Source organism: Drosophila subpulchrella, chromosome 2R (assembly GCF_014743375.2).
Source record: "Drosophila subpulchrella strain 33 F10 #4 breed RU33 chromosome 2R, RU_Dsub_v1.1 Primary Assembly, whole genome shotgun sequence".
Lineage (NCBI taxonomy): Eukaryota > Metazoa > Arthropoda > Insecta > Diptera > Drosophilidae > Drosophila > Drosophila subpulchrella.
Window position 1 is genome coordinate 14291508 of NC_050611.1, and position 25403 is coordinate 14316910.

The 25403-nt window shown below is 39.9% G+C and overlaps 2 protein-coding genes across 2 annotated transcripts; both read left to right on the plus strand.

The window, feature by feature from the left end:
• The first annotated feature begins 16360 nt into the window (after positions 1–16360).
• On the plus strand, positions 16361–17203 carry LOC119550327 (trypsin alpha-4). Its single transcript, XM_037858933.1, has one exon. The coding sequence runs from the start codon at positions 16361–16363 to the stop codon at positions 17201–17203; it is 843 nt and encodes a 280-aa protein (XP_037714861.1).
• Positions 17204–21293: 4090 nt separating this feature from the next.
• On the plus strand, positions 21294–24139 carry LOC119549774 (O-acyltransferase like protein-like). Its single transcript, XM_037858033.1, is given in 9 exon segments — positions 21294–21558; positions 21618–21975; positions 22038–22111; positions 22169–22371; positions 22427–22545; positions 22587–22797; positions 23126–23307; positions 23363–23828; positions 23903–24139. Coding segments are annotated over 9 exon segments (2115 nt in total).
• The last annotated feature ends 1264 nt before the right edge of the window (positions 24140–25403 follow it).

The following is a 25403-nucleotide window of genomic DNA, read 5'->3' on the forward strand; positions in this document are numbered from 1 at the left end:
ATTTTGTTTTTGAGGCAAGTGAATAATTAGAGAGCTATATTTTTTTGGGATAAATTTACGATTTACCCACATACAAATAATTTATTAATAATTCAGCCTATCCGCCCACTGAGCTGCATAACTAATAAACCTGCCAAGCAAAACAACTGGATTGAAACCGACCCCCCAACTTCCCTTTGCACACCAAACAAGATGGCCAGAAATAATAAATAACCAAAAATCCTGTAAACATGCGCATAATCCGGCAGAACTGAGGCCCGAAAACGAAGTAAAAATCCCACACAGAACCAGAAGGGTCCCCCAAACCCGGAATACTTTTAATCCTCGACGTACAATCGACACATTAATTTATCACTCCCAGGCCAAGTCGAACGTAGTCCAAACAAAAACAAACAAAAAGCCTTTCAATTAATTCCAGAGCACACAGTGCTGGAAATACCATCTCTCGCCAGGGGGTTCGGTTTTTGGATTCGGGTTTGGAAATATCTACGGGTATACGAGAATATAGAGGGAGCACTCAACTCCATAAATAGTTTATCGTCGACTGTCGTCTGTCCACCGGCGACTGAGGAATATTTTGGCATTTCTGGCATTTGGCATATTGACTTATGAGCGCTGATTTGTAAGCAGATTCCAGCGCCTTGAGCTTGTAATTAATTCATGTCCGGTTTATTCGCCGCCATTTGTCTTGCCTTTGGTTACCCATCCAAAAAAAAAGATAGAAAAGAAAAGAAAAGTAACGAATCAGCGGAGGGACAGTAAGTCATCTGGGTGAGTGCATTTTTGGCAGGCACTCAGCGAGTGCATTTTTTGGGATTTGCCAGTTTCCAAATCCTTGCCAGCGACACTTTTGCGGTCTGCAAGTGTTTTACAGGCGCCAGACAAATGGCCAAAGTAATTACCAAGCCTAAGTGACTTTTAGATTTGGCAAGGTGAATGACCAAAGTGAGAAATCAGGCAAATTCCGGAATCCAAACTGCAAAAATGACATGCGACGAAGGAGACGTTCGACTGGCTGACTTAACTATCCGATGGATGTGTAGATACATATATATCCTTATTGTACATATGCAAATGCTGGGGGGGGGGGAGGGGGTGGTGTTCTGTGGAGAAGAAGGACGCAAAAGAAGGACGAGCAGCCGCAAAGGATGTGGTAAGTAAATACTAAATTTAGTTGGCTTTGCCACACAACCGCAGCGACATTTCCTCTTGGCAAGGCGTCGACATCATCCTTTCTTCTGTCTCTCTGTGCATCCTTCGTCCTTTTTGCGGCTCCCTGCCCCTTCAACTACAACTTCAATTGTATGCACTCCGACTTGCCCCCGGCTCCCTCCCACTAACCCCTCCCCCTCCCAGCGGATTGCTCTGCATAAGAAAATTATGCAAAATAGTAGCAAAGTTTCAATTTCCTCCTCAGAAAAAAAAAAAAAAAGAAAGGGGAAAGGATGATGGAAATGCCAAAAGGAGAGACGAGCTGAAATGCGGAAAGAAATAAAGAAAATGCAAAGTACAAAATTGTGGTCTCGTATAAATAAGCGTAACTTATGAAAAGTTATGAAAAACTTCTTGCCTTTTACAAGCAATACGTAATTTGGAATGTGTATATGGGGAGTTGCACGCCGACTATGACGACGAGGACTAAGATCTGTTCCCAACTTTGGCAGAACAGTTTTCGCCTTTTGTGCGTGGCTGTTGAACAGGAGCGATATTGAAAATTATGCTGTTCGCGGGGGTATTTTTATTCCGATGTTCAACTTATAATGGTCCCAAGGTGGCGCGGAGTAATCAGGATGGACTAACTAGAAGTAGAAATTGGAAATATCAAGATCCTACAAAACTCCTAAATGGAAAGGGTTTTAAATAAGTAATTTATAAGAGCAAGACTGAGAACGATATATTCGATGGCGTCGACTATCAGATTCTCGTTACCCAGCTCAAGAAAGTGCGAGGAAGATGGAGATATATAAACAGCAAAGTGATTGTTCCCTATATTGCATACTGCGCCACCTACCGTCAATACCTTTATTTGCATATAACTTTTTAATGGATGGTCCGATTTGAACAATTTTTGAGATGAAGATGGAAATTGATAATCAGAACTAAATCTCATTCACATTTTTACAAAATCCTGAAACAGGTTCTAGCATTATGGGCGTTCCATCAACCTGTTACATACTTTCCGACGAATCTAATATACCCTTTTACTCAACGAGTAACGGGTATAATTAAGCCAGCACTTAGTACTAAATTGATACACTAGGAAAAAAATTAAATGCTACAAAATACCATACTCTTTATACAAAATCGAGGATATTAAATTTTTTTTACTCCCAAAAATCAGTTAAAAATTAAACAAGTCAGTTAATATTGTCAAAGAAAAGGTTCAGCTTAAAACGGAAAGGGTTTAAGGCACGCCAGCTTTTTTAAAAAAAACTAGAAGTTACAAGTAATTCCAAGGACTTAAAGAGTTACCCGATCAAGTTTCCACATCAATGAACTCTGGCCCACGAGCACGAAACACAAATGTTTGCCCAAGATTGTACGAAAGTATCTTTCCATTTATGCATATGCATAGGCGGCTCCATTATAAAGGCAATAACCCCACGACAAGGCCCTGCACAAAAGATAGTTTATAGTTTTAATTTCTCCCAATTTTGCTGGCAGCCACGCAGACAAAGACACTCACAGACGAAGTATATATATAGAACTTATCGGGTAAAAGGATGGGATGGGGATACTGGTACAAAAAATTTCCATGCCACATAAGACAATTGCCTGTCAAGCGTCTTTAGCAGGACGAAGATGTCTTCGGGGCAGCCTGGAAAAGGGTTTTTCGGGCTGCTATTTGATTAGGCCAAAAGCTTGTTAAGAAAATTTGACTGCCAACTTGAGTGGCTGGCTGGCCCCCCTCAAAATGTCTCTGCTCCTGATCCTGTTCTCCAGCATAATTTGCATATAGTTTTGCCATATTTCGCATTGGGGTTTTTTCCTCTTGCTGCGCAAATTTAGTTAAAATTTAAGTTTAAGTTGTACGTTTTCCCAGCCACACGGTTCGTTGGCTACAAAATTGCAATGCCAGAAAGCGGAATGGCAAAATACATAGCATAAGAAAAATTGAAAACTATTTTGAGTGCTAACGAAGGTAAATATTGTTTCATTATGCAGTTTCTTTTCCTTCTGGCCAGCAAATTGTTGCATAACGAAATTGCCAGCAGCAAGTGTTTATCTGGCCGGTGAAGATGTGAGCCTGCTGGGCGGGGCAAAGTTCAAATAGAATGCATACACACGTTGTAATAAGTCTTTGTTATGCATTTAATTGCCCTGCACAGCTGCAAAGTGCGAGAGATTGAAAGATTTTATTATTGGAACTTGTTTTTTTTTTGCTGAAAATAAATTCAATTAAAAGTTTCAATTAAAATTAACAACAGCAGCCACTGAGTAGCGCATTTAACAGAGTAAACATTATGTAATTATAAATAATTGAAGTGCTAAAGTCACGCACATGGCCCGTTTGATTTTTAACTGTTACACACAAACACGACGTCACGGTCGCTTTATCCGCATTTCATTGTTTAATGATATTAAATCCAAAACAAACATTGCGCAAATATCGTTTGTTTACTCAGCGGTCCGTCAGATTGGGCGGGTGATTAATGAGCTTCATTTACACGATGGTCAATTTAAAATAATTAGCCAATTCTAAGTTCCCCTTGATAAACCGCAATTTTCCATATTTGTTTATTTAGCAATTGAAGCCTGCTTACTCTCTAGTTTTCCACCCATTTAAAGTTTATACCCCCCATATGGCCAGCTATCAGCAGACGGTTCGAGCCGAACCTAAACATTTTAAATGTCAATTTATAAGTGACAATTGGACCGGACTCCGGCCCTCAGCCAAGTCCCCATGCCGTTTCTATCCCGGCTGCATGGCCCGAAGCATGTGCTAACAGTTTTTGTGGGGTAATATAATATGCACAGCATGGCTTATAATAATAAAAGCGCCAGCAGGGCCTGCAGCATCCCATCATCCAGCCAACATCCCGATCGTCCCGAGATATGCCATCTACCATCTACCATATAGCTACCATAGAGCGAATGGCCGAACGCAGCATTGACAGCTCGCGGCTGTCATACGCGTGATTGTCCCTTTGAAATATGAGAAGCTCTTTTCAATAACATTCGCCGTCGACTGCCCCAAACACAGTGGGCAATAAAAAAATGAAATTTAAAAAATTTTAAAATTTTTCTTTAAAACTACAAACTGTGATATCATCTATCCTCATCCTGAAAATTATAAGCTGCAAGGGCAGAATGTATATTATTGGGCGCATGCAATAATGGCCAGTGAAATAACGCCCATAGTCGTAAAAATAATAATAAATCATGATTACGTAAAAATGCAATCAAAGTAAAATAATACTCAGTGAAATAGTAAAATAGTGCTGAGTAAAATAAAAAAAAACAAAAAAAAACAAAAAAAAACAATTACGTAAAAAATGTAAATATTCATATGGGCGTTATTTCACTGGTCGCTTTTGTATGCACCAATTTTTGTTTTAAGGCCGGAATGAAATCACATAAATTCCTAAGTCCATTTATTAGGACCCAAATTAAAATTCTTATATTAAAATAAAGTTAAAAGTATATGAATAGTATATAAATATATGAAATGTGTATTCAATTCAAAATTGTTTGATCTCTACTCAACAGATTTTTTTTATACTCACATCCGGGTTTTGGATCCGTTACTAAATATATTATAACATTCCTCCCTGTACCTTAAGTTTTAAACTTTTGGCAACAGTGTACAATAAATAAAATTTGAGTATTATATTATTAAATCAATTTAAGCTCTAAACAATACTACACGAATTTTAATTCTTTTTGGGACTGTAAGGAGGTAATAATCAGATTTTCTTCATGAATTCGTAATTTTTTTCTCTATGGTAGCCAGCTTTAAAACTAATTCTATGAAGTGTGAAATTTTTTTAAATTTATAGAAAAGTTTGTTTATAGTTTGACAGCATGCGGAACCACTGTGCCTTGTGGCAGCCGTCTCTGCGGACTACACTATGCTGCACACGCATTTTTCCCAATGTCGCTCTGCGCGGAGGTCAAATACAATAAAGGGCAAGGGCTGGGGACGGGATGGCGTTAAGCATTGGGAGAATCGGAGTTATGCTCGCATTTATTATGCCGCAGCCGTCGCCGTTGTGGTTGCCGTCCGGATGCCCAGATTCCAGATTCCAGTTCTCAACCCCAGGACTCGAACTCGAACCCGACCCGATTCTTTGGACACCCGGGGCCCGAAACCCGGTTCGAATGTTTCGTTTGTAAATTAACTTTACAGCTCGCGGCAGAACGCATTTTTTTAACGCCGCGTTCGGTTCTTCCTCTTTTAGTCTTTTGCTGTTTCATATATTTTGTATACTTTTTTTTTTTTTATTGAAGCAGACTTTGGACGCGTATCAAATGCAACGCATGCGTCGTCCCCTTCTCACACCCCACCAGAAAACCAGATAGCCCCGCCCTGCGTCTTGGACCAGCGGCAAAGAACAGAGAATTTTTTTAAATTAAAAAAGTTTTCCAGTTGCCATTCGGCACGTACCAATACGCAGCGACAAACGGCAGTGGGATATTCGTAGGGGTATACGGATAGATTTCCCTTCCCTGCCATTCCGCCCCCGCACATTGACAGGGGGGGCGTGGCTGGTAATAAATGCGACATAGCTTCAGCATGCATAGCATGTCCATTTCCACGGAACCGTTCCTTGGGATTTTCAAATTTTCCCTCTACAGTTTTGCTTTATTCCTGTCAATTTCTGCGGCCGCAAGGAATATTGAAAGTGGAAAATGGCACGAATGGTGGAGGGGGGGCTGAAACAAAGTCGTAATATTTCCGCGTTGCGGGTTAAGACATTAGTGAAATATATTGCTTTTTTCCAGCTAACGAACCTGGGCACGAAGGGCTTGGATACTTTGATTGGGCCTGGAAAAATTCTTCCTTCCCCCTTTCAACTCATTAATATTTTTCTGCTGTTGACTTGCTGCCAACGCTGAATAAATACGACAACAAATAACTATGTGCAACCTTTTTGAAGGTCACAAATGGTATTTCACTGCCAGAGACTCAGTCATACAGTCAGTTAGTCAGTTTGTCAGTCACTCCGCCAGTCCATCACTCATTCAGTCAGTTCAGTTCAGTTCGGGCAGTCAGTCAACGCCTAAAGTTTTATTACTTTTGCTGCTGTCAACAGTGTTTGTTGGCTTTTTGGTCGCTGGGTTTGTCTGTGCGGCAGCCTTGGGCCAGGAAATAGATGTATAAACGCACTGAATATTATGTGCCACAGAGTTGCCAGGGAGCTAAGGACGGATTCGCCCTGCCAGCTGCTTATTTTTTAATATTTGAGCAAGGGCTACATGTCGTATGCGCAATGCCAGTACGCCAGAATGCCGGGCAACGGGGCGGATGATACTCGTTCTCCTCCAGTGTTGCTTGTTGTGCCCAGACAGAGTCGGGCAAATATTTAATCTCAGTACGTCATTTGCCCGGCAATGATAATGCGCCCGATGTTTGCATTTGCTCGGCTGGCTGATGGTTGTTGCCTGGCTGGCAAAGCGAGCCATGTTTGGTTTGTGGCAAACTCCAGCTAATATGCCACACACTGTTTGCCCATCGGCATTATTATTTTGTGTGTGATCTTGCTGCTCCCACGCCGCCGACTCCCTTTTGCAATTCAACTTTTGGCAAACGCACTTCATTATTAACTCGGTCACTGGGCGGCTTCTGCCTGCCACTTGTGAGTACTAGTCGAAATTTTTATCAATTTACCCAGCAGCAAATGAAGTTCTCTCGCCAAAACTCATCTGCATACACATGCGAGTATGCAAAATCTAAAACTACCCCGAAGCGTTGACTACTTAAGAAAATTGTTTGCCAACTTTGAACGAAAAATTTTGACTCCCTGTGTGTAATCCTGTGTATCCTATGTACCATCCTATGTGTGCGTGTGCAATAATATTCAAATTGGCAAAATCCATTATGATCGCAAATATTATTTCAACAGCCAACAGCCCAAGCAGAGCGGGGCGAACTGGCGGAAAAACTGTTAATGCTCGACGCACTGCAATTGTGGGCCCTTCAAGTGCTAGATGGATATAGAAAAGGATAAAGACGAGGAAACGGAAGCGAGATAGCCTCAGTCTGAAGAGCAAATGAATAAAAAAGTAGCCGCAGAAGCGGTGACTACAGTAAAATTTAGGATAGAAACACTAGTCGAAAGCCCTGCAGTTACAAAATATTTATATTATATATTTATATAACTTCTAAGCACAATTCAAAAGAAATGATTAGAAAAACGTGCCTTGATTAATTTATGAACATTATAAAGAATAAAATTGTAAGAAAAAATATAATATTAATTTCATTTACAATTTAACAAATTTTTTCATAGCTTTTCCTAACAAAAATACATAACAAAAAGATACATTTTTATTATGCTATTTATTTTATTATCATGCAATTGTTATTTCTACGACATTTATGACAATTTCTACAAAATTAAGAACATTAAAATTGTAAGAAAATCTGTGTTTAGCTTTTCTTTTGCAATATTACATGATCTTTTATTGCTTTTCCTAGCGCATAGTAGTGTTTAAATGATAATATTTATTTTATAAGCATTCAACGGTTATTTATAAAATTGGGCTGTTTAATTTTTTTAGGTTCCCTCATAAGTAGGCAACATATTTTAAAAAAAGACATTCCCTGATCGATTTTTATTTAATATATATTATGTAGGTTTCCCCATAAGTAGGAAACATATTTAAAAGCTGCGGAATGTTTAGACAGAGCTTTTAAAAGTCATTCCCTGTTCATTATGTCATTCATTATTTAAATATATATTAAAGTGGAGTAAAGTACTTGCACACAATATCCACTGTACTCGATCTATCCGCATTGCCAAAATGTACAACCAACAAAAATGGGTTAAAAGTGTTGACAGTCAGACAAAGCGCAAATTATACATACACTCCACTGGCGCTTTTGTCCGTCGGTATTTCAGTGGTCGGAGGTGGGCGATGGGGGGCGTGGCATTGACTGGGAATAGTTACAAAGTCCCCTTTTTTGCCGGCAAGCTGTTGAAATATTTGCACACGATATTGGCAATCGAGTTAACATAAAGATTGAGCAAATATCGCTGGCGAGGGAAATGCATTAATGGGTCAGCGCTAAGAGAAGATTGCAGAGGAAACAAATGTTCCCCGAAAAATACCACTGCAAATAGTGGTGGTGAAACGAACTGGGAGGCCAATTGGGGGTATGGAAAATTATGTAAATTTAATCAAAATAAGTAGCAGCAGACGCGGATTGTCAGAGCAGCGGCTAAAAGCGGCTTATAACAACAGCCGTCAGAGCCAAGAGCCAGGGCAACAACAACAAGCCAGAAGACCAGAAAACCAGAAGACCAAGACGAAGACGTAGTCGGGGGGGTTGAGGAGAAAGCATAAGACCGACAACTGGAAAGTGGCAGGATAATAAGGATTCAGCATCCTGCGATGATGCTAAGTAGCCGCCGTTCCAGCCACATGCTGTCAACGCTCTAAACCCAAAATAACCAACAACAACGGCGAACGGACAGCGGCAACAACTCATAAATAAGAGAAATATATATTTTTTCGGAGCGGCCAGAAATTATGTGTAATAGCGTTGGAGGAAAATAAGTCATAAAGCCACCGCCATGGAAAACAATAAAAAAATTTTAATGCTTCTTATTGTTCTGGGCTATCTATTTAAATGCCCTCCAAAAGGTAATTCAGCGTGCTAGACCATCGTTTACTATAAAACCGAAAGAGCCTTACGGCAATGATTGCTGCAAAAAGCCTAATAAGATGAAGAATTTTTTAAAGCTGAGAGGGTAGTCATAATGTTGAGTTTAAGTATAAAAGATGCCTTATAAATATATGTATAAATCGATAGAAAACGTATGCTATTTTTATATCAAACTATAAAAACTGCGTTAAAACAAATATTTTTCCATTAAAGAAAGATAAAAAACCAATGGTAGAAAATATGGCGCAGTAAAGGAAAGTTTTTGTTTTAAAATGTTCTTCCTTAAACCGAAAATGATCTTTTTAAATATCTATTTAACTTCACACTGTTTTAAAATATTTCCCCAGTTCCTTAAACTTTATTGTTTAAGCCCGAAAAAAGAACTTAATGCACAGCAAAGCATTTTTATGGCTATGCCACAAAAATGTTCTAATAAATGCAAACTACATTTTCACTAGCTCACCCACTCAGCACACACACACACACAACCGCAGCACACACGCACACGAAAACATAAAACCAAAGCCATTTTGAAGCACATTTTAATAGCATTGTACGAATTTTTTGCACTTAATTAAGTGTAATTAAATTTGCGCTGCTTACTCGCACAATATTCCATCTCCTCGCTACCCGTCTCCCTCCCACTGCAGCCGCAGCCCGCCAGCGAGCCGCGGGAGTGAGCGAGAGGGCGATGGCGAGGGAGTAGATGCCTAACAATTTGTGCCGTGCCTCACTTGTAGTTGCCAAAGCGCCACAACTCGAGTGCCATTTACGGGTTTTTTCTGCAACGAGAGTTGTTCGCTCTTGAAGGTGGCGACTGAATAAAAAAGCAGGCAAGTGGAGTGGTTGGCGACATTCTGAAAAGCGCCCAGCGGTTCGGTTATGAAAGCCCTTCTTATGATAAATGATCTGGGGTGAGTTTTAACTTTTCATGTTTTAAAGACCCATTAAAGCAACTGCTATTTGCCTAGGCGTCGATATTTGAACAATTAAGAAACCAGGTTCAAGTTCTAAAGAATTAATAATATAGGTATAGGCCAGCCATTTATCCTTCCACATATAATTTATGATTAGCGATAAGCTTTGACTATCATGCATATATTATGATAGCCATATTTTAGTAAGTAGTTATTTAAACTGCCAGCATTTATCTTAAAATCAAAATCAGGTTAAATATTAAATATAAGAAAATAGCCTTTGCATGAGTTATATATTTTCAATATTTATTGCATTTGATAACATAAGTTTAACTGAAAAAGCAAGGTTATTTTAACAAGAGAAAAGCCTAAGTTGTTGGCCTCGACTATCAGATACCTGGCAGCTATAGGGAGAGCGATGGAGATAAACATGAAAATTGAATTTTGTTCTAATAATCAATACCCATTTACATTTAAAAAAATTTTCTTAGTGGACTATTCACTAAAATAACCCAATAAAAGCAAGTTCAATCGAGTACGAGAGGGATGGAGATATGCATGTAGCAAATCAACTGTTTTCGAGATTGCACACCACACTTTTACAAACGACACCTTTTACCTTATATGTAACGGGTATAAAAACATAACATTTTTAATTTTTTAGAATTAGGTCAAAAAAAATTTACAAATAATTAAAAAAAAACATTTGTTTTGTTGACATGTACATATATATGATTTCAATGTATATATCTATCAATATCCGCTTATGACTTAATGGGAAAGAGGTCTGTATCCAGTCTGCATTGCCATTGGATCATTAGACAGTACAGTAATGAGTACAAATTCACGATTCATATTTTATTTTAATATTTTTTAGAAATAAGTCCTAAAATATAAAATTAAGGATTGGTTAATTAGATATGATATTTATATCTGCTAAATCTGATGGGAAATATATCTGTATCCAATCAGCATTGCCATTGGCTCGTTCAACAGTACATTAATGAGTACAAATTTACGATTCATATTTTAATTTAATATTTTCATTAATTTAATAGAAATATATCCTAAAATATAAAATAGGACAATTATAAGAAATTGGTCAATTAGACATGACATTTATATAATGGGAAATAAGTCTGTATCTGCCTTGCCATTGGATCATTACGCAGTACAGTAATGAGTACATACTCACGACAAAGGCAATAGAAATGCGTCTGGTAACGTGGTATTTCTGCCATCTCTGTGATCAAATTTCAAATTGCTACTGGCCATAATTGGCCATAGCCGAAAGCTACGCTGTTGACTCTAACGCCACAAGCTCGAACTGCAACGCAGGTCCAGGGGCCCCGAGCATTGGCAGTCCTTGTTTGACAGAAAACTGCAGCGTTTGCAGATGGCCGGGCGGCAGGATGCAGCACCCAGGGTTCAGGATCCAGGACTCGGGATCCAGTTACCAGCAGTCAGCAGCCCTAAGCAGTCGGCAGTGGCGATGGCATTGGCGTTGGCAGGAGCCAACGTAACATTAGCAGCTAAAAAGCCGGCGAACAAAGGCGAATGGGGGCATGTCAATCGCTATGAGGCCTGTTGACTGAAGCGTTGCGGCGTTAAGTATACGCCGTGTGGCGTGTGGATGGTACGGTATGGTCTGGCCTGGGCTGCTCTGCCAGCCGCCGGATGTCATATTGCAAAATTGAATTTTTTGTTGCAGCTGCACAGCATCGACTGCCACAGCTGTTTGCCCCGTCATCATTGCAATGATTTTGAATTGTTGACATCGCCGACGTTCGTCCTGCGAGCATAAAGCCAAGCTATTCGATTCGATTCTATTCGATTCTATTCGATTCCGTACATCAATACGTACATAGCTGTATCAGCTTTATTTGATGTTTAGCAATTTCCTGATTTATCCCTCATGTCATTTCCGTTTTGCATTTGTATGCGCTGACCACCGTTCGACCCTCAGGCCAAAAATAGAAAAAAAATTTCACAAATATGATAAGCATTGAAATGAAATTCTATGATTTCCCTCGAAATCGTTGGGATGTGTGTTTGTGTGTGTATGGTCCACATGATTACGTGTTTTTTAATGGCACTTCCTGCTTAGTCGTTGACTTACTAGAAATAGCCCACCGCCCTTCGACTTCGCCTCGTTTTGTGGCTTTTGTGATTTGATTTATATGTTTATATTGCAGCTTTTCTCTTCCATTTCTGTTGTTCCGGCTGGCAAATTATTGGTTTGATTGGCCTAGCAAAAACATATACTTACGCTAGCTATGAAACGCACCTTAATTTGGGGATTTTGCTAGACAAAATACTATATTTATTGTACACTTAGTTTTTACATATACAATTTAAACAATCATTTTAAAATACAATACAATACAAAAGAAAGAACGCTATAGAACGCTATGTCTTGCTATTAAGATACCCGTTACTCATCTTAAGGGAGTGCGAGGGAGATAGAGATATGCAAGCAACAAATCGGCTGTTTCCGTTATTTGCTTATAACTTTTTAATGAATGGTCTGATTTCAACCATATTCGCCATGTGTATGGATAATGATAATCAAAACATAATCTCATTTACACTTTTAAAAAATATTTAAAAATGTGGGCGCAATCACAAGTATTATTTATTATTTTTAAATTGTATTGAGGTTTTTCTCTTATGATTTCAGACCACTTTAAGTACTTAGACAATTTACAACTCATTGAAATTGGATGCCTGAGATCGCTTAATTAAATGCGCCATCATTATAGAATCAATTGAATTTAAATTTACAAGCCGCAGAACACACATGAAACTCTGTGGTATGCTAAATTCCCAACCTCGCCCACGAAAGCAAATGGGGCTCATCACATTGTAGCCAGTTGCCTTTATTTTTTGGGAAACATTATTTTTATGCAAAACATGAACGTTTAATAGAACGCTCTACGAATTTTTAATGAGCTCCTTCAGGAGGAGAAAAAAGTGTGGGCATGAGTAGATTTTCCTCCCCTTTATTTTTAGCATTTTACATGTTTTATGAGCTTTTCCCCGGCTCATGAAAAAGTCTCCTTTTTTGTGTGGGCCCAGGTAAACCAAGCCAATTTCGGCTGGCACCTCCACCTGCTTTTGGCCTTGCACTCTGCGCTCCACGTACGGGTAATCAAATCAGTTGGTGAGGCAACTGCGTGCGTCACATAAATTTGCGCACATTTAGCAGATAATGAGCACAATTAGCAAATGGTTCTCGTTGGGTTGAGTGGTTGGTTGGATGGTGGAGATTAGTTGCAAATTCGAGGAACTTGCAGCAGCATTGTATGCATAAGTTATCCAGATTGTTGGTAAAAGCTTTTCTAACCTTCGTTCCAATGTCCAGTCAAATCATTCGCAGCCATATCTCAAGCTGTCGCTCAGGAACAACCGCATTGCACCTAAGTAAATTATCGTGTTTCATTTGCCAGGCCATCAGTTGGCCACCCACTTTTGTCGCCCAACACTTGGCAACACTTAGTCACTTGGTTTCATGAGTAAACACATCTTATAAATTATTCAAAAACGCAAAAAAGCTATTTGCAACACTTTACCGTTAGCAATGCCAGCGACGCTGCCGTTAGCATACATTTTTTAGCATTTCTTCGATGTTGCTGGTGTTGCTGTTGCTGCTGCTGATGTTGCTGCTGTTGCTGCTACTGCTGCTGTTGCTGTCCCCGACAATCAGTCAAAAACTTTTGGCGCAACATATGCGTGGGAGGAAGAGAGATGATGTCGCACTGGCAAGCAAAGGAAGTACCTGGCTACCAGAAGCAGCAAAAGCAGCAGCAGCAAAAGCAGCAGCATCAAAAGCAGCAGCAGCAAAAAGCATGACAAATGAAATGTTCAACTTGCGCTTAAAGCCGAACAAAAAAGAGAGAGAGAGGTCCCAGAAGATGGGTTCGGGTCGAAAAGGCGGGAAAAAATATGGTCGTAGTATATATTTCGGAGCCCTGGGAAGTGAACTGAAGTGGAGTGGCACGGAGTTTCGGCTGATAAAGTGGCTCGTCTTACCGGCAGCTCTGGGCCAAGTAAAAACCGTCCTGTCCGGTCGAATTCACTACCACTCGACTTGGGCCCCGGGCTACTTTTCTTCTTGGCCATGTTGTCGCCGCTAAGGCTTCCTTCAAATATTTAACTTAAGTAAGCGTTTGTAATTAATTTCACGCTTAATACTGACACTTTACCACACTTTTCAACACTTTTTCGGCGCCCACGCTTCGGCTCTCGCTTTTATGGCATAATAAACACGCATTTTATAATAAAGTCAAAAAAATTGACTGCATAATTTATGTGCCAGGAGCGAGGAGTTTGCGGCCAGCGTTTTCCTCCTTCGTCTTTGCTTTCTCCCGCTTGGCTTTTCGCTTTTTTTACGGGGTAATTGATGTTCTTTACCCTGCAATTAACCCCCACTTCAGTCCCCCCGCTTCACCAACCCAAGATTTATGTCCTGACGAGAGTTATGTGACGAATTTTCTGAGAGAATTCTCAATTACACGCAATTAACTCGAACAATTTCCACAATAAAATGGTACAAAAAACAAAGACAAGCCGTAATCGAGGTAAAATTACCTTTACATGGCTAGAAATCGTTAACATAACATATTCTTTTTAATTATTGTATTTTAAAATCCGAAATAAGAAAATATTGATATATTGACGAAATTTATTTAACAATTTGAAAGCAATAATTAAATATTTTATACAACTTTTGTCCAAAAATTGTTATAAAAAAAATTAAAATGATCTAATCAACCCCTCGATAACTGAAAATTTATTTACTTTACTTTTATCAAAGGAATTTAATTTAGATAAATGACACAAATTTTTGCTGGAAAACTATTATTACGCATCAGTTTTGTATTTATTTTTTAGCAATAACAAATAATGTTTTTCAGCTACTATAAACCGGTTAATTTTTCCACTCGAATGCACAATTTCGATGCTCTTCCATCTGCACCACGCATATCGATCATATTTACAGAATATTTACAGCACAAAAAGCAGCTGCAAAAAAGAGCTGCATTACATGCAATTCGATTATTCAACTTTCTTGTTGCTTCGTGTGAATTATGTATGAATCAAGGAATACATCTGAAACCCTTGCTCTGCATTTTATTAACTCCTGCCATGTTTAATTAATTGCTGGCCAGGCAATTAGCATGTGGGGATACAGAGACCCACTCCCCTACGTGTCAGCTGCAGCAAATTGAATTTTGTTAAAATGTAAACTACATATGTGCTCAGGAGTGAGCATATATTTGTGGATTCCGCAATTGTTTACTGTCTGGCAGGCAAAATGAAACAATTAGTGCCTACCCGCACTGACACTCGCCTGCTCCCGAGATCCTGTAGAATGTATCTTGTCCCTTGCCCTATCTTGTAGATGAGCCTGGTCCTTGGTCCTTGGCTGTACTGAATATTTATGCAATTCATTTTTGTCTAAACTAATAAGTTGTTGCTGTTACTGCCAGTCGAGCAGGTTGTTTTATCTCATAATGAAATAGTAGACTGACTGACTCTATGCAAATAATGCAGATACACATGTCTCGGCTTGGATTTGGCCTGGCTCCGAGTTGTTAACATATTCATTGAATCTGAATCAACTTTTCCACTCCCTTCAGACCGGGCAGCTGTGAAATATGACTCCTTATCCTTGCCCAAGTACTGGGCTTGGGTCCCTCTTGCCAAGGCCTTGCTCACTTAACTTGTGGAAACCTGTGTAATTGAACATTATGCAGCCTATCTAATTGGGTTTCGTTTTCCTCTGCAAGATAAAATATCCCTAAAATCATGGAGATTGTGTAACATAAACTGTTTCAAATATAATACGTTTTAATCTACATTCTGTGATGTTGTTTATGGTTTAGTTTTTCATTTTGAAATATTTTTTTAGCTTCATATTTAATCTGATCTACTTTTACTAACAATATGTGTGCACACCAGTATTTAAACATATTTATTTTTAATCGGATAAATAGATTTATTTAATTTACTTGAATATTAAATTAGATAATTAAATCGTTGGAGTTAGTGACGTAGCTAGCATATGGTTGAGGGGGTTTTCAAAAACAGGTATTTTTCAATTTTTTTAAATTACTTTCTCACGTATATTGAAATTTAAGAGCTTTTTACTACTGGTTAAATTATTTTTTGTTAACGAAAATCAGTTTATCATAAATAAAAATTAATACAATGAAACTGCTTTAATATAATGTACATTATATATCTGAATATAATAATCTTTCAAAAGACTTGTAAGAAGACGGAGCACTCAGTTATTAAATAAAATTACTTATTTGTAAAAGCTATATAAAACCATTTTTTTTTAGCAATAAAATTGTAAATATCTCATGAGTTAACAGATAAAAGCCCCCAAATGCGAGTCACCAAGGTTATTGGGTCAAAGTCAGATACCGCGACTATGACACCTTGTTGAGTAAGCAAATGGTTGCGATAAGACGAATTTTACCCCAATTGGCGAACGGCAAACAGATTTAATTACAAAGTCTGTTGACAAACCGATAAGTTGCGACCCACTGTCGATGATAAAAAGCCGAGTTGCGGAAGAACTCTTCAGTCAGACGGTGCAATGTACTCGGCGGGATTTTTATGGAGTTTAGTGATTCTTGTGGCACTTGTCGGGGCCACGCCCACTCCCAGCGATGGGCGGATTGTGGGCGGCGAGGTGACAACCATTGGGGAATTTCCGTATCAAGTATCAGTCCAGTTGAACGGTCAGCACATATGCGGAGGAGCGGTCATCGGAAATCACTTAGTACTGACGGCTGCCCATTGCTTCGAGCATGCCCTGAGCAACAGCGATTACACGGTACGAGTGGGTTCCGGCGAACATGCGAGTGGGGGCGATGTGCTCAGCCTGCGGCAGGTGATCACCCACGGCGACTATAATCCCCAGAGCCACGACAACGACCTGGCTCTGCTCGTCCTGAATGCCAGGCTTAATTTCACGGAGCACCTGCAGCCAGTGCCACTGGCCACATTAATGGAACCACCCACCGCGGACACCCGGCTCCTGGTCAGCGGATGGGGTCATCAGGCGGAGGAGGGGGTCGGTCTTGGTGAGGAGGTGGGCGTGTCGCCGCAACTTCGCTTCGTCGACGTGGATCTGGTGGAGCCGGATCAGTGCCGCCGAGCCTATCGCCAGGTGCTGCCCATTACCCAGCGGATGATCTGTGCCGCGCGTCCGGGTCGAGACAGTTGCCAGGGCGACTCTGGAGGTCCGCTGGTGGGGATCCCAGCGGATGAAGGTCCGGCCAGGCTGTACGGCATCGTGTCCTGGGGCCTGGGCTGCGCCAATCCCCACTATCCGGGCGTCTACACTAATGTGGCTGCCTTCCGCAATTGGATCGATGCCCAAGTGGGCGCTAGGGGGTGGAACGGACTGCTGGCGGGATGGAGTGGGTTGCAGTAGTCCGGAGAGAACATAAGGCCAAAGAAAAATAATTTTAAGTATTAAACAAATTTATCTTTACCATAAAAACGAATAATCCAAAAAATACCTTCAAAAGTGAAATAAAATAAACTTAAAAACAACTAACACTTGAGTATTCTTTATTTTTTGACCAATTATTTTTATGGCAATAAAATTATATTTTTAAAAGTAATACTCACCTCAATTAAAAAGAAAAGGAAACGTATATTTCTATTCAAAATTTACAGGCAAAACATTGTATTACCCAAATTGTAATGGAAAGATTTCATTTTGAACTCTGTTGACTGATGGAGTTCTAGTCTTTGAGCTAAGGAAAATCATTGCACCATTAAAACTAGAAAACTTTAAAAATAATTATTCTAGGAATACTTCATATAATTAAATATTCTGAAAAGAACTCTTTTAAAATAAGTACATTATTTTTCTGTCACAAATATCAACTTTTTCCTATAATAATTTTGTTTCAGGAAACAAATTGTTCCCAAATAAACACATTTAATTTTTCTGTTCAATAAAATTCAAATTTGTTGTTGGGAAAACCCCATATACATATGCATCCAACACGTTCTAGTTAAGTTGTGCGGCTAGCCGGCCTGATGTTTATTTTGGCCTAAGTGCATAAGTTACCTGATGCCGACCGCACCTCCCTTGGCCAGCTTTTCTTGCTGTGATTTCATTTGAATAAATCAATTGCCACATGCGCATTTGTTGCCACACCGACCGCAACAACCACACATGAGACTAACAGACCTGGCCAAAACAGTCGGTCGGGCAGTTCGTCGGTCGCAGAGTCATTTTGTCAGTTTGCTACTGTGGTTTTCACACTTTTTTGGCAGGCCCACAGTTATCTTTGGTGTTATTTCAATTTCTGTTTTCCTTAGATGTTGGCCCACAGCCCGTAAAAGTCAACGAACTAGCAACGCCAACCAGCGAGTCTATATGCCTTTTCGCGTTGCCCGCGAAATTGGATTGCCTGTCGATGCTGATTTAGGCCTAATCTCGATATTTGGCTAATCGGCACACAGTCGGCCAATAAATTGCTCAGGCTTAAAAATCTGGGCACATCGGAAAGACTCCTCTCAACTCGCGGAGTCATAAATAAGCATGACTGTCAGAAAGTAAAAGGCGTTGGAAGTTGGGCAGTTGGCTTAGTGAAAGTCCTGTCGCGACCTACCGCGTATTTATTTATTTCGTGTTTTCCAGCAAATATTTATTTTGATGGACGCTTTTAAAAGTTTTAAGTTTGGATAAGTTTTAAGTTCGTCTTAGTGCTACAGTTTTGCAATCTATGAACTGTCACTAACACTAACTTGACGTTTTACGAAAAATGTTTGTGAACATTTATAGTTTCTAGATTCTAAATCAAGCTGTCCTGGACTCTCTTGTCTTTGAAATGAAAAGGGGTTCGGCATCCTATGCTCTGGATACTCTAACATGCGATTCAGGATCAATCCGTCTAGTCCTTCAGTTAGCCTTTTCTGTGAAGGCAATGATTGGACAAGGGCGACATTTAGTACAACTGAACTGAAAGGGAAATTGAGTGGCACTGAAATTACCAAACCTTTAGGAAAGCATGACCCCTGGCTGAAAACTTTGCCAGGAAAGTGGGACCGGACTTTTGCAGTTAATGATTTTGATCGTATGTGCTTGTCCGTTGAAAAAATGCAAAATCGACCCTTAACTTTAAGCGTAGCATTTTTAAAAGTTGAAGGTCAAAATTAGTTCGGCAATAACTGTCATTTGCAAACATCTAAGCACGAAAATATTTCGTAAATGTTTAGGTCACGAAAATTAAATACCGATTTGAATACCAATGATTTTACATGTATTTATAAATATATATAATATCTTCAATGCCCCTCTAAAAAATCGGGTTTTTCTTAATTTCATAGCATTATTCTTAAACATTTATGGTAAACATGCAAACCTATTTGATTAATCTTACTTATATTTATTAAGATTTTCTATACCCCCTCAAAAATTCTTATTTTTCTAAATTCCTAGCATTTTTCTTAAGCATTGTAGAAGCTTTATAAAATACTTATTAAATCCTAAATTCCATATATTTGGTAATATTTGTTCTTTCATTTATATTTCTGTCTTTCTTATGTAAAATCATAATTAAAATGCATCTGGGTGCGGGTAACTCAGTAGCAGTCACCAGTGCTTTTTAAGCAGCCACCTGAGCTAGCCGAATGAATCCCCTGCCTTTGCTCTGCTCATTGCTCACTAAACACGTCTCGATGTGTTTTTCGAGTTCTGTAACTCATTTGCAACTAAACTGGGTTCATTAAAGTTAATTTGAACGTGCAACATTGGCATGCCACGCAGTGTAACAACAAGGTGAGGATGGGTGGAAAATCGGAAAATGGTGAGTGGTTGGATGGTGGGGAATGGTTGGGTGGTCGGGTAGTTGGCATCTGGGGTCTCTGCACTCCTCTGGCACGTGGCTTAGCGTCTATAAGTTTGACATTTGCGCAACGCAAAATGACAACTGCAAACCCAAGTCCTGGCAGAGTTGCAAAATGAAAAAGTTGCCAACACTCTGCTGACATTTGCATTTGTCTTTGTGGGTAGCCGAGGGCGTTGGGGGCACGGTCGGAGGTAAGTAGCAAAAGAAAAACCTTTCAAATTAGGACCAACTCCCGGAGTTCTTGTCGCACGTCTGGCCAGGTAAAAGAAATATGCAAATAATTAGCTGCGTTGCAAAAATTGTATTCGTAAAGTTTGAGACAACCCCGCAGTTTCTGTCACCAATCAATTTTATGTCCACATATATACACACAACCGCTCCTAGAATGTAGATATCCCTCAGGGAAGGCCAAAAACAAAGACATAAAGCGAACATTAGGGACATTTGCATTGGCAAGCGTCCTCCATCCTTTATCCCCTTGGATGGCAGCTCCTCTAGACAGCTTTTGCACACTTTTCCGCTTTTGTTATTCCGCGTATTATGTGTTACCCATTCCTCGCCACATTCCACTCTCATGTGCTTTTCCCCATGCATGCCACTTACATTTTACTTTACGCGCTTTTCCACGCAGAAGAAATGCAGGAAAATGGTTGAGGAATGCCGGGTATCGCGGAAAAATTCCATTGGCGGCGAGCCGATTGCCTGATATGCTCCACTGGCTCGGGGGTATCACAAAGAAAATGCATGCAGATGGAAAAAATTTCCATGCGTTAGGTAAGTGAAAGGCTGGCAGTCAGGGACGTCCGGAGAAGAGGGAGTGCTGAGAAGCACTAAAAAGTATTATCTAAATGATAATTTGTTGCTTTGTTTGTTGAGTAATGTAATTTTATATTCCTCCCCCATGGCTTCTGCATAATGCACGATGGACATTTTCCGCTTCCTGTCTTCCATGAAATCCCTTTAAATCCAAGATATCAGACTTTGAAAAGCTAAACAAAAGTTTAAGAACGTGCATACATATTTTATGAGTGTGTGGCAAGAAAATTCCAAATGCTTTAAAATCCCATCCCATCCTAGTTATGGAAGATTTGTTTAATGCGGGGTAAAATTACTTATAAACGTGTCCGAAAGTATGCAACATTTTATTTTTGGTACACAATTCCTATCGATTAATATTCACTGCAGACTTGTATACACCTTTCGAAGTGATTTCAAAAATTTATTTTTCAGAATAGAATGGTTATTGTATTAATCACGCAGAATTTCTGAAGAATTCACTGAAGAACCATAGACAATATTGGATTATTTTAAATCTAAAGAAATCCCGAATAATAATTCCTTGGTGAAAGGTACTTACTTATCATACATCGCGCAATCGATTATCAGTAACTTATGAGTACTTCTGGCCACATAGTAATCTAATTTCCTTGAGAAGCCCCCTTGACAAATTCATAATTAGTAAACACCAATCAAGACGGTTAATTGCCATTCGTCACGTGAAGTACTTTGAATTCCAGTGATAACGCACAATCGAACCATTTCACGTGAGCCTACAAATATCTCCTTATGACACTCGAGGGTTTCTGTTATTCCTTAGAACAAGCTTATAAAATAGTCTATACCTCGGCAGAAGCAGTCATTGGTTGATATTCTAGCATGGTCAACATAGTTGTTTATATTTTTCTGAATGGACTGTTCCTTGTTGGCGCCTCGCAGGATCAAAGTGTCCTGCAGGAATTACATAGCCTAAGAGGTCTAAAACCTTTGGTCACTGAATTTGCCGAATACTTTCAAAATGCAACGCTAAATGATTTGGGTCTTATGGACCCCAAATTGCCAACTCAGGAGGATATATTGTGTTTAAGCCACTTGACTCAGTTTTCTTTGGCCCTTCGTTCCGGCCAATATTGGGCCCTGAAAAGTAAGTGAGCCATTTAATCTTAATTGATAGTTAATTCTTATGGATCTTTATGCTAACAGTGATTGATTCATGGGGTTCTATTCCATCTGGGATACTAACGGGCAACCGATACGACTTCGGAAACTTCGACGAGTGTCTCAATATTCAAAAGGACAGCATTCGTGGAAAGTACTGCTTCTTGGAGACTAAGCCTAGTAAACTAATAGGCAACGACAATCCAATAGCTGCACTATGGAAGATTTCAACTGCCACCTGCTTTCCGGCCTCCTGTTCAGCCAATCACATGAATAAGTTTTTGAGTCAGATGAGTCAGAGTCTACTCAACGTGAGTGTCCCCAGCACAGTGATGAGTATCAGCGATAGCAACTGCCAGACGGGTGAAAGCGAACCCTGGGATGGACTAACCATTTTCACAATGTGAGAGTTTACTATACTACTATTCCTATCTATCTCGGTTAACAAGCACTTTTTGATAACAGAGTTTTCTTATCTCTGATGGGCTGTATAGTGGCTCTCTTCACGCTCTACGACTACTTTATGTGCATGAATCAAAGTAAGTTAATCATGTTAGTTCGATATTTTAAACTCCGGAATAATCAGCACCTTTCAGATCAACTTCCTGCGATCGTTAAGGCCTTTTCGGCCAGGGCTAACTATAGAGCTCTTTTTCGCATCTCAGAGAACAATTCCAACCCGAATGTAATCGACTGTCTTCATGGGATGCGGTGCATGTCTCTTATCTGGGTCTTTATCTCCCATGAATTCGACGCTAATTCTGGATCACCGAATCTCAATCTTTTCCATTTGGTTCCGGTAGGTGCATGATTTTTTTGCCTTGCTAATAGTACGCCATTATTCCAAATTTCAGTGCCTTGAGCAACCGTTGTCCAGTTTTATTCTTCATGGCTATTTTTCGGTGGATACGTTCCTTTTCCTTAGAGGGTTATTGGTGGCTTGGATTACGCTGGATGGATAAGTAAGATCTAAGTTTTTCTTTTATAAGTTCATAACTGACAAGTTCGTTACAGGACGAAGGGAAAATTGAATGTTCTACTTATGTATCTGCATCGGCTAATCCGAATCCTTCCTTTTTTGGCCACAGCTATTATCGTCTACTGCAGTCTTATGGGTTAGCTGGCGGACGGACCTCCTTTTAAGGGCGGATATGGTGGCAAATCAACGTGCGAAAAAGGATGGTATTGGACCTTGCTGTTCGTGAATAACTACACCAATGTTACAGTAAGTCCCAAAGATGGATACATGCAGATCGCAAAAAGTCAAGATTAAAAGTTCTCAATTCAAGAATTTGTCTTCTCACTTTTATGAGAAGAAACTTTTTGAAAAGTTAGCTCCCGAGTTTAATTTTCGAGATTAAGCGTTCTTGAATAAAAGATAAGAATGGGTCTCGATTTTGTTTTTCGAGATGAAAGTAGTTCCGAAACCGAGAACTCGGAATGACAATTTTGAGAACTTGGTATTGTATCAATCTTGGCTCACTTTTGAGATCCAAACACAACTTTCCTTGGGATGAAACCGCCCTAAAATAATGAAACCATTTTTATTGTAGTGTCTGGCTCACACATGGTATCTTTCAGTGGATATGCAGTTATTCATTATCTCTCCAATACTACTCATCGGTCTTTATAAATGGGGCAAAAAAGCAGCAGCTGGTATATGTATACTGATAGCTCTACTTTCTGGCTGTCTCTTTGCCACTATGTTGCTCAACCACTACTCACTGATGATCAAGTATGAAATTTCAAGTATGAATTGAAAATTAAATTTATAAACAATTCTTTCACAGGGGTCTCACTGCAAAGGCACAGGCTAAGCTATACTGCGCCACCCACACTCATGCCACTCCTTGGCTGATTGGATTCCTGTTCGGATACTTTCTGCACGTGAACAGGGGAAAGAAATTCCGGCTGAGCTGGATTTCCGTGTGGTCTGGATGGATTCTTAGCCTGGCCATGATGTTCACATCCATATTCGCGCTCTATCCAGCCGCCAAGTGGAGGGCACCTCCCTTGTCGACCCTGGATGAAACCTTCTACGTCACCTTCACTAGGTTGGGATGGCCATCGGCCCTCTGCTGGGTGGTCTTCGCCTGCATCCAGGGATTCGGGGGTCTGGCCAACAGCTTCCTGTCCTGTCAACTCTGGAAACCTCTATCGAGACTCTCGTACTCCGTCTACATATGGCACATTTTTATCCTGCAGATAAACGCACGTAGTGTTAGAACAAATACCTATTTCTCAAACTACCAAGTGGTAAGTAAACTCTTTTTATAATAGCCATAACTCTGATTTTATCATGATTCTTATTCTTATTCTCCTTCTAACAGATACTCAATTTCTGGTCATGTATAGGTATTACTGTGCTGCTCGCCTACGTAATGTTTGTCATCATTGAAGCACCATTTGGTGGACTTGACTATTTTATAAGGCCGCAGAAAGTGGAATCAGCCGAAAGCAAACGGAGATTGGATTCAGATCAGCAAGAAATAAAGCCAGATGATGATGATGATAATACTACAAAGGACCTGAATGTCGATCAAATGGCTCCAACCCCACCTAATTAGGTAGAAATAAGGGAGAACGTTACAGTCGAATGCCTCGACTATCAGATACCCGTTACTCAGGAGAGATGGAGATAGAATTTTTACATAAAGATATAGGTTCTAATGAACAAGACAGAATCCCTTTTACACAAAAAAAATCTACAAAATATTTGAAAGTGCGGGCGTCAATTGGCAACTTACACTACAACAATGACCTGTGAAAATCTGAAATTATTTAAAGTTACTTAACTTTAATCATTCCACATTTGCCAGTTTAATTGAATACCCAAAGTCTGACTTTCATTTGATTTATTTGATTGGGATTTTAAGGGATTATTTCGTCGACAAGGGCATTATTGCTTCACTGCATTGTTTCACAGACACTATTTCAGTTTGCTCAGTCAACCCGTCCATTGAACTAAAACAAACAATGTTAAATTCACATAAGTTGTGTCAACTAACTAACAGCAAAACTATTTCGCATTACGCCCTAAAAGACAATCCAATTGAAGGGGATTGAATCGTTTTTGGGACCGCTTCACCTGCAGCACTCAGCTCATTCGGAATCAATTGGAATTGCAACGCAACTTGCAATGCAATTAAATGCCAAACAAAGTTGGCAAAATTCAATTTAAGAAACTAAAATCGCTGCCGTCTCATCTCGGACCTCTCGGATCCAAACCCAATCTACCCATCTACGGATCGTTATTCCATCGGTTGGCCAGCTACTAGAGCTGCGGACAAGTCAAAGGCCGAAAGGCAAAAGGCAAAAGGCACAAAAAGCCAAAAGCAAAGCTCTGAAATTCAATTCTGTTGCGCTCGATTGCGTTGCATTTCAATATAAATATTTATTTTATTTATAGAACCGGAGGAGGAGTGGCACACACAAATGGACAGAGCGACAAGTTGCAGCTGACAGTAAAAGATGTTGTGGAGCCCATTTGTTTTAGTCAATGGCAAGCACAAAGTCACTTCGGGTCCACTCAGCCAGTGGAGTTCCAGTTGAGTTCTTGGTATGCCAGCAGCCCAATCTGGAAAACCCCATTCCCCATCCCCTGCATTCCCTGCTGCAGTCGAATTCAATTTTCTAACTGATTTTCCCTGCCCTACGTGTGTGTGTGTGTGGAAATGCACATTTCCAACTGCAATCGCCATAACTTTGGCTTAGCCATGGGTAACCATCTCGAAGTCCCTGTCACAACAAGCGCTCAACTGTGGAGGTGAGGGAAAACTAAGACTGGGTGGGTCAACCTAAAGCGATTTGGCATTCGGAAGCTGCCATTGC

Excerpts from the sequence above, each read along its gene's own strand:
- LOC119550327 (XM_037858933.1), top strand. The coding sequence starts at position 16,361 with ATGTACTCGGCGGGATTTTTATGGAGTTTAGTGATTCTTGTGGCACTT.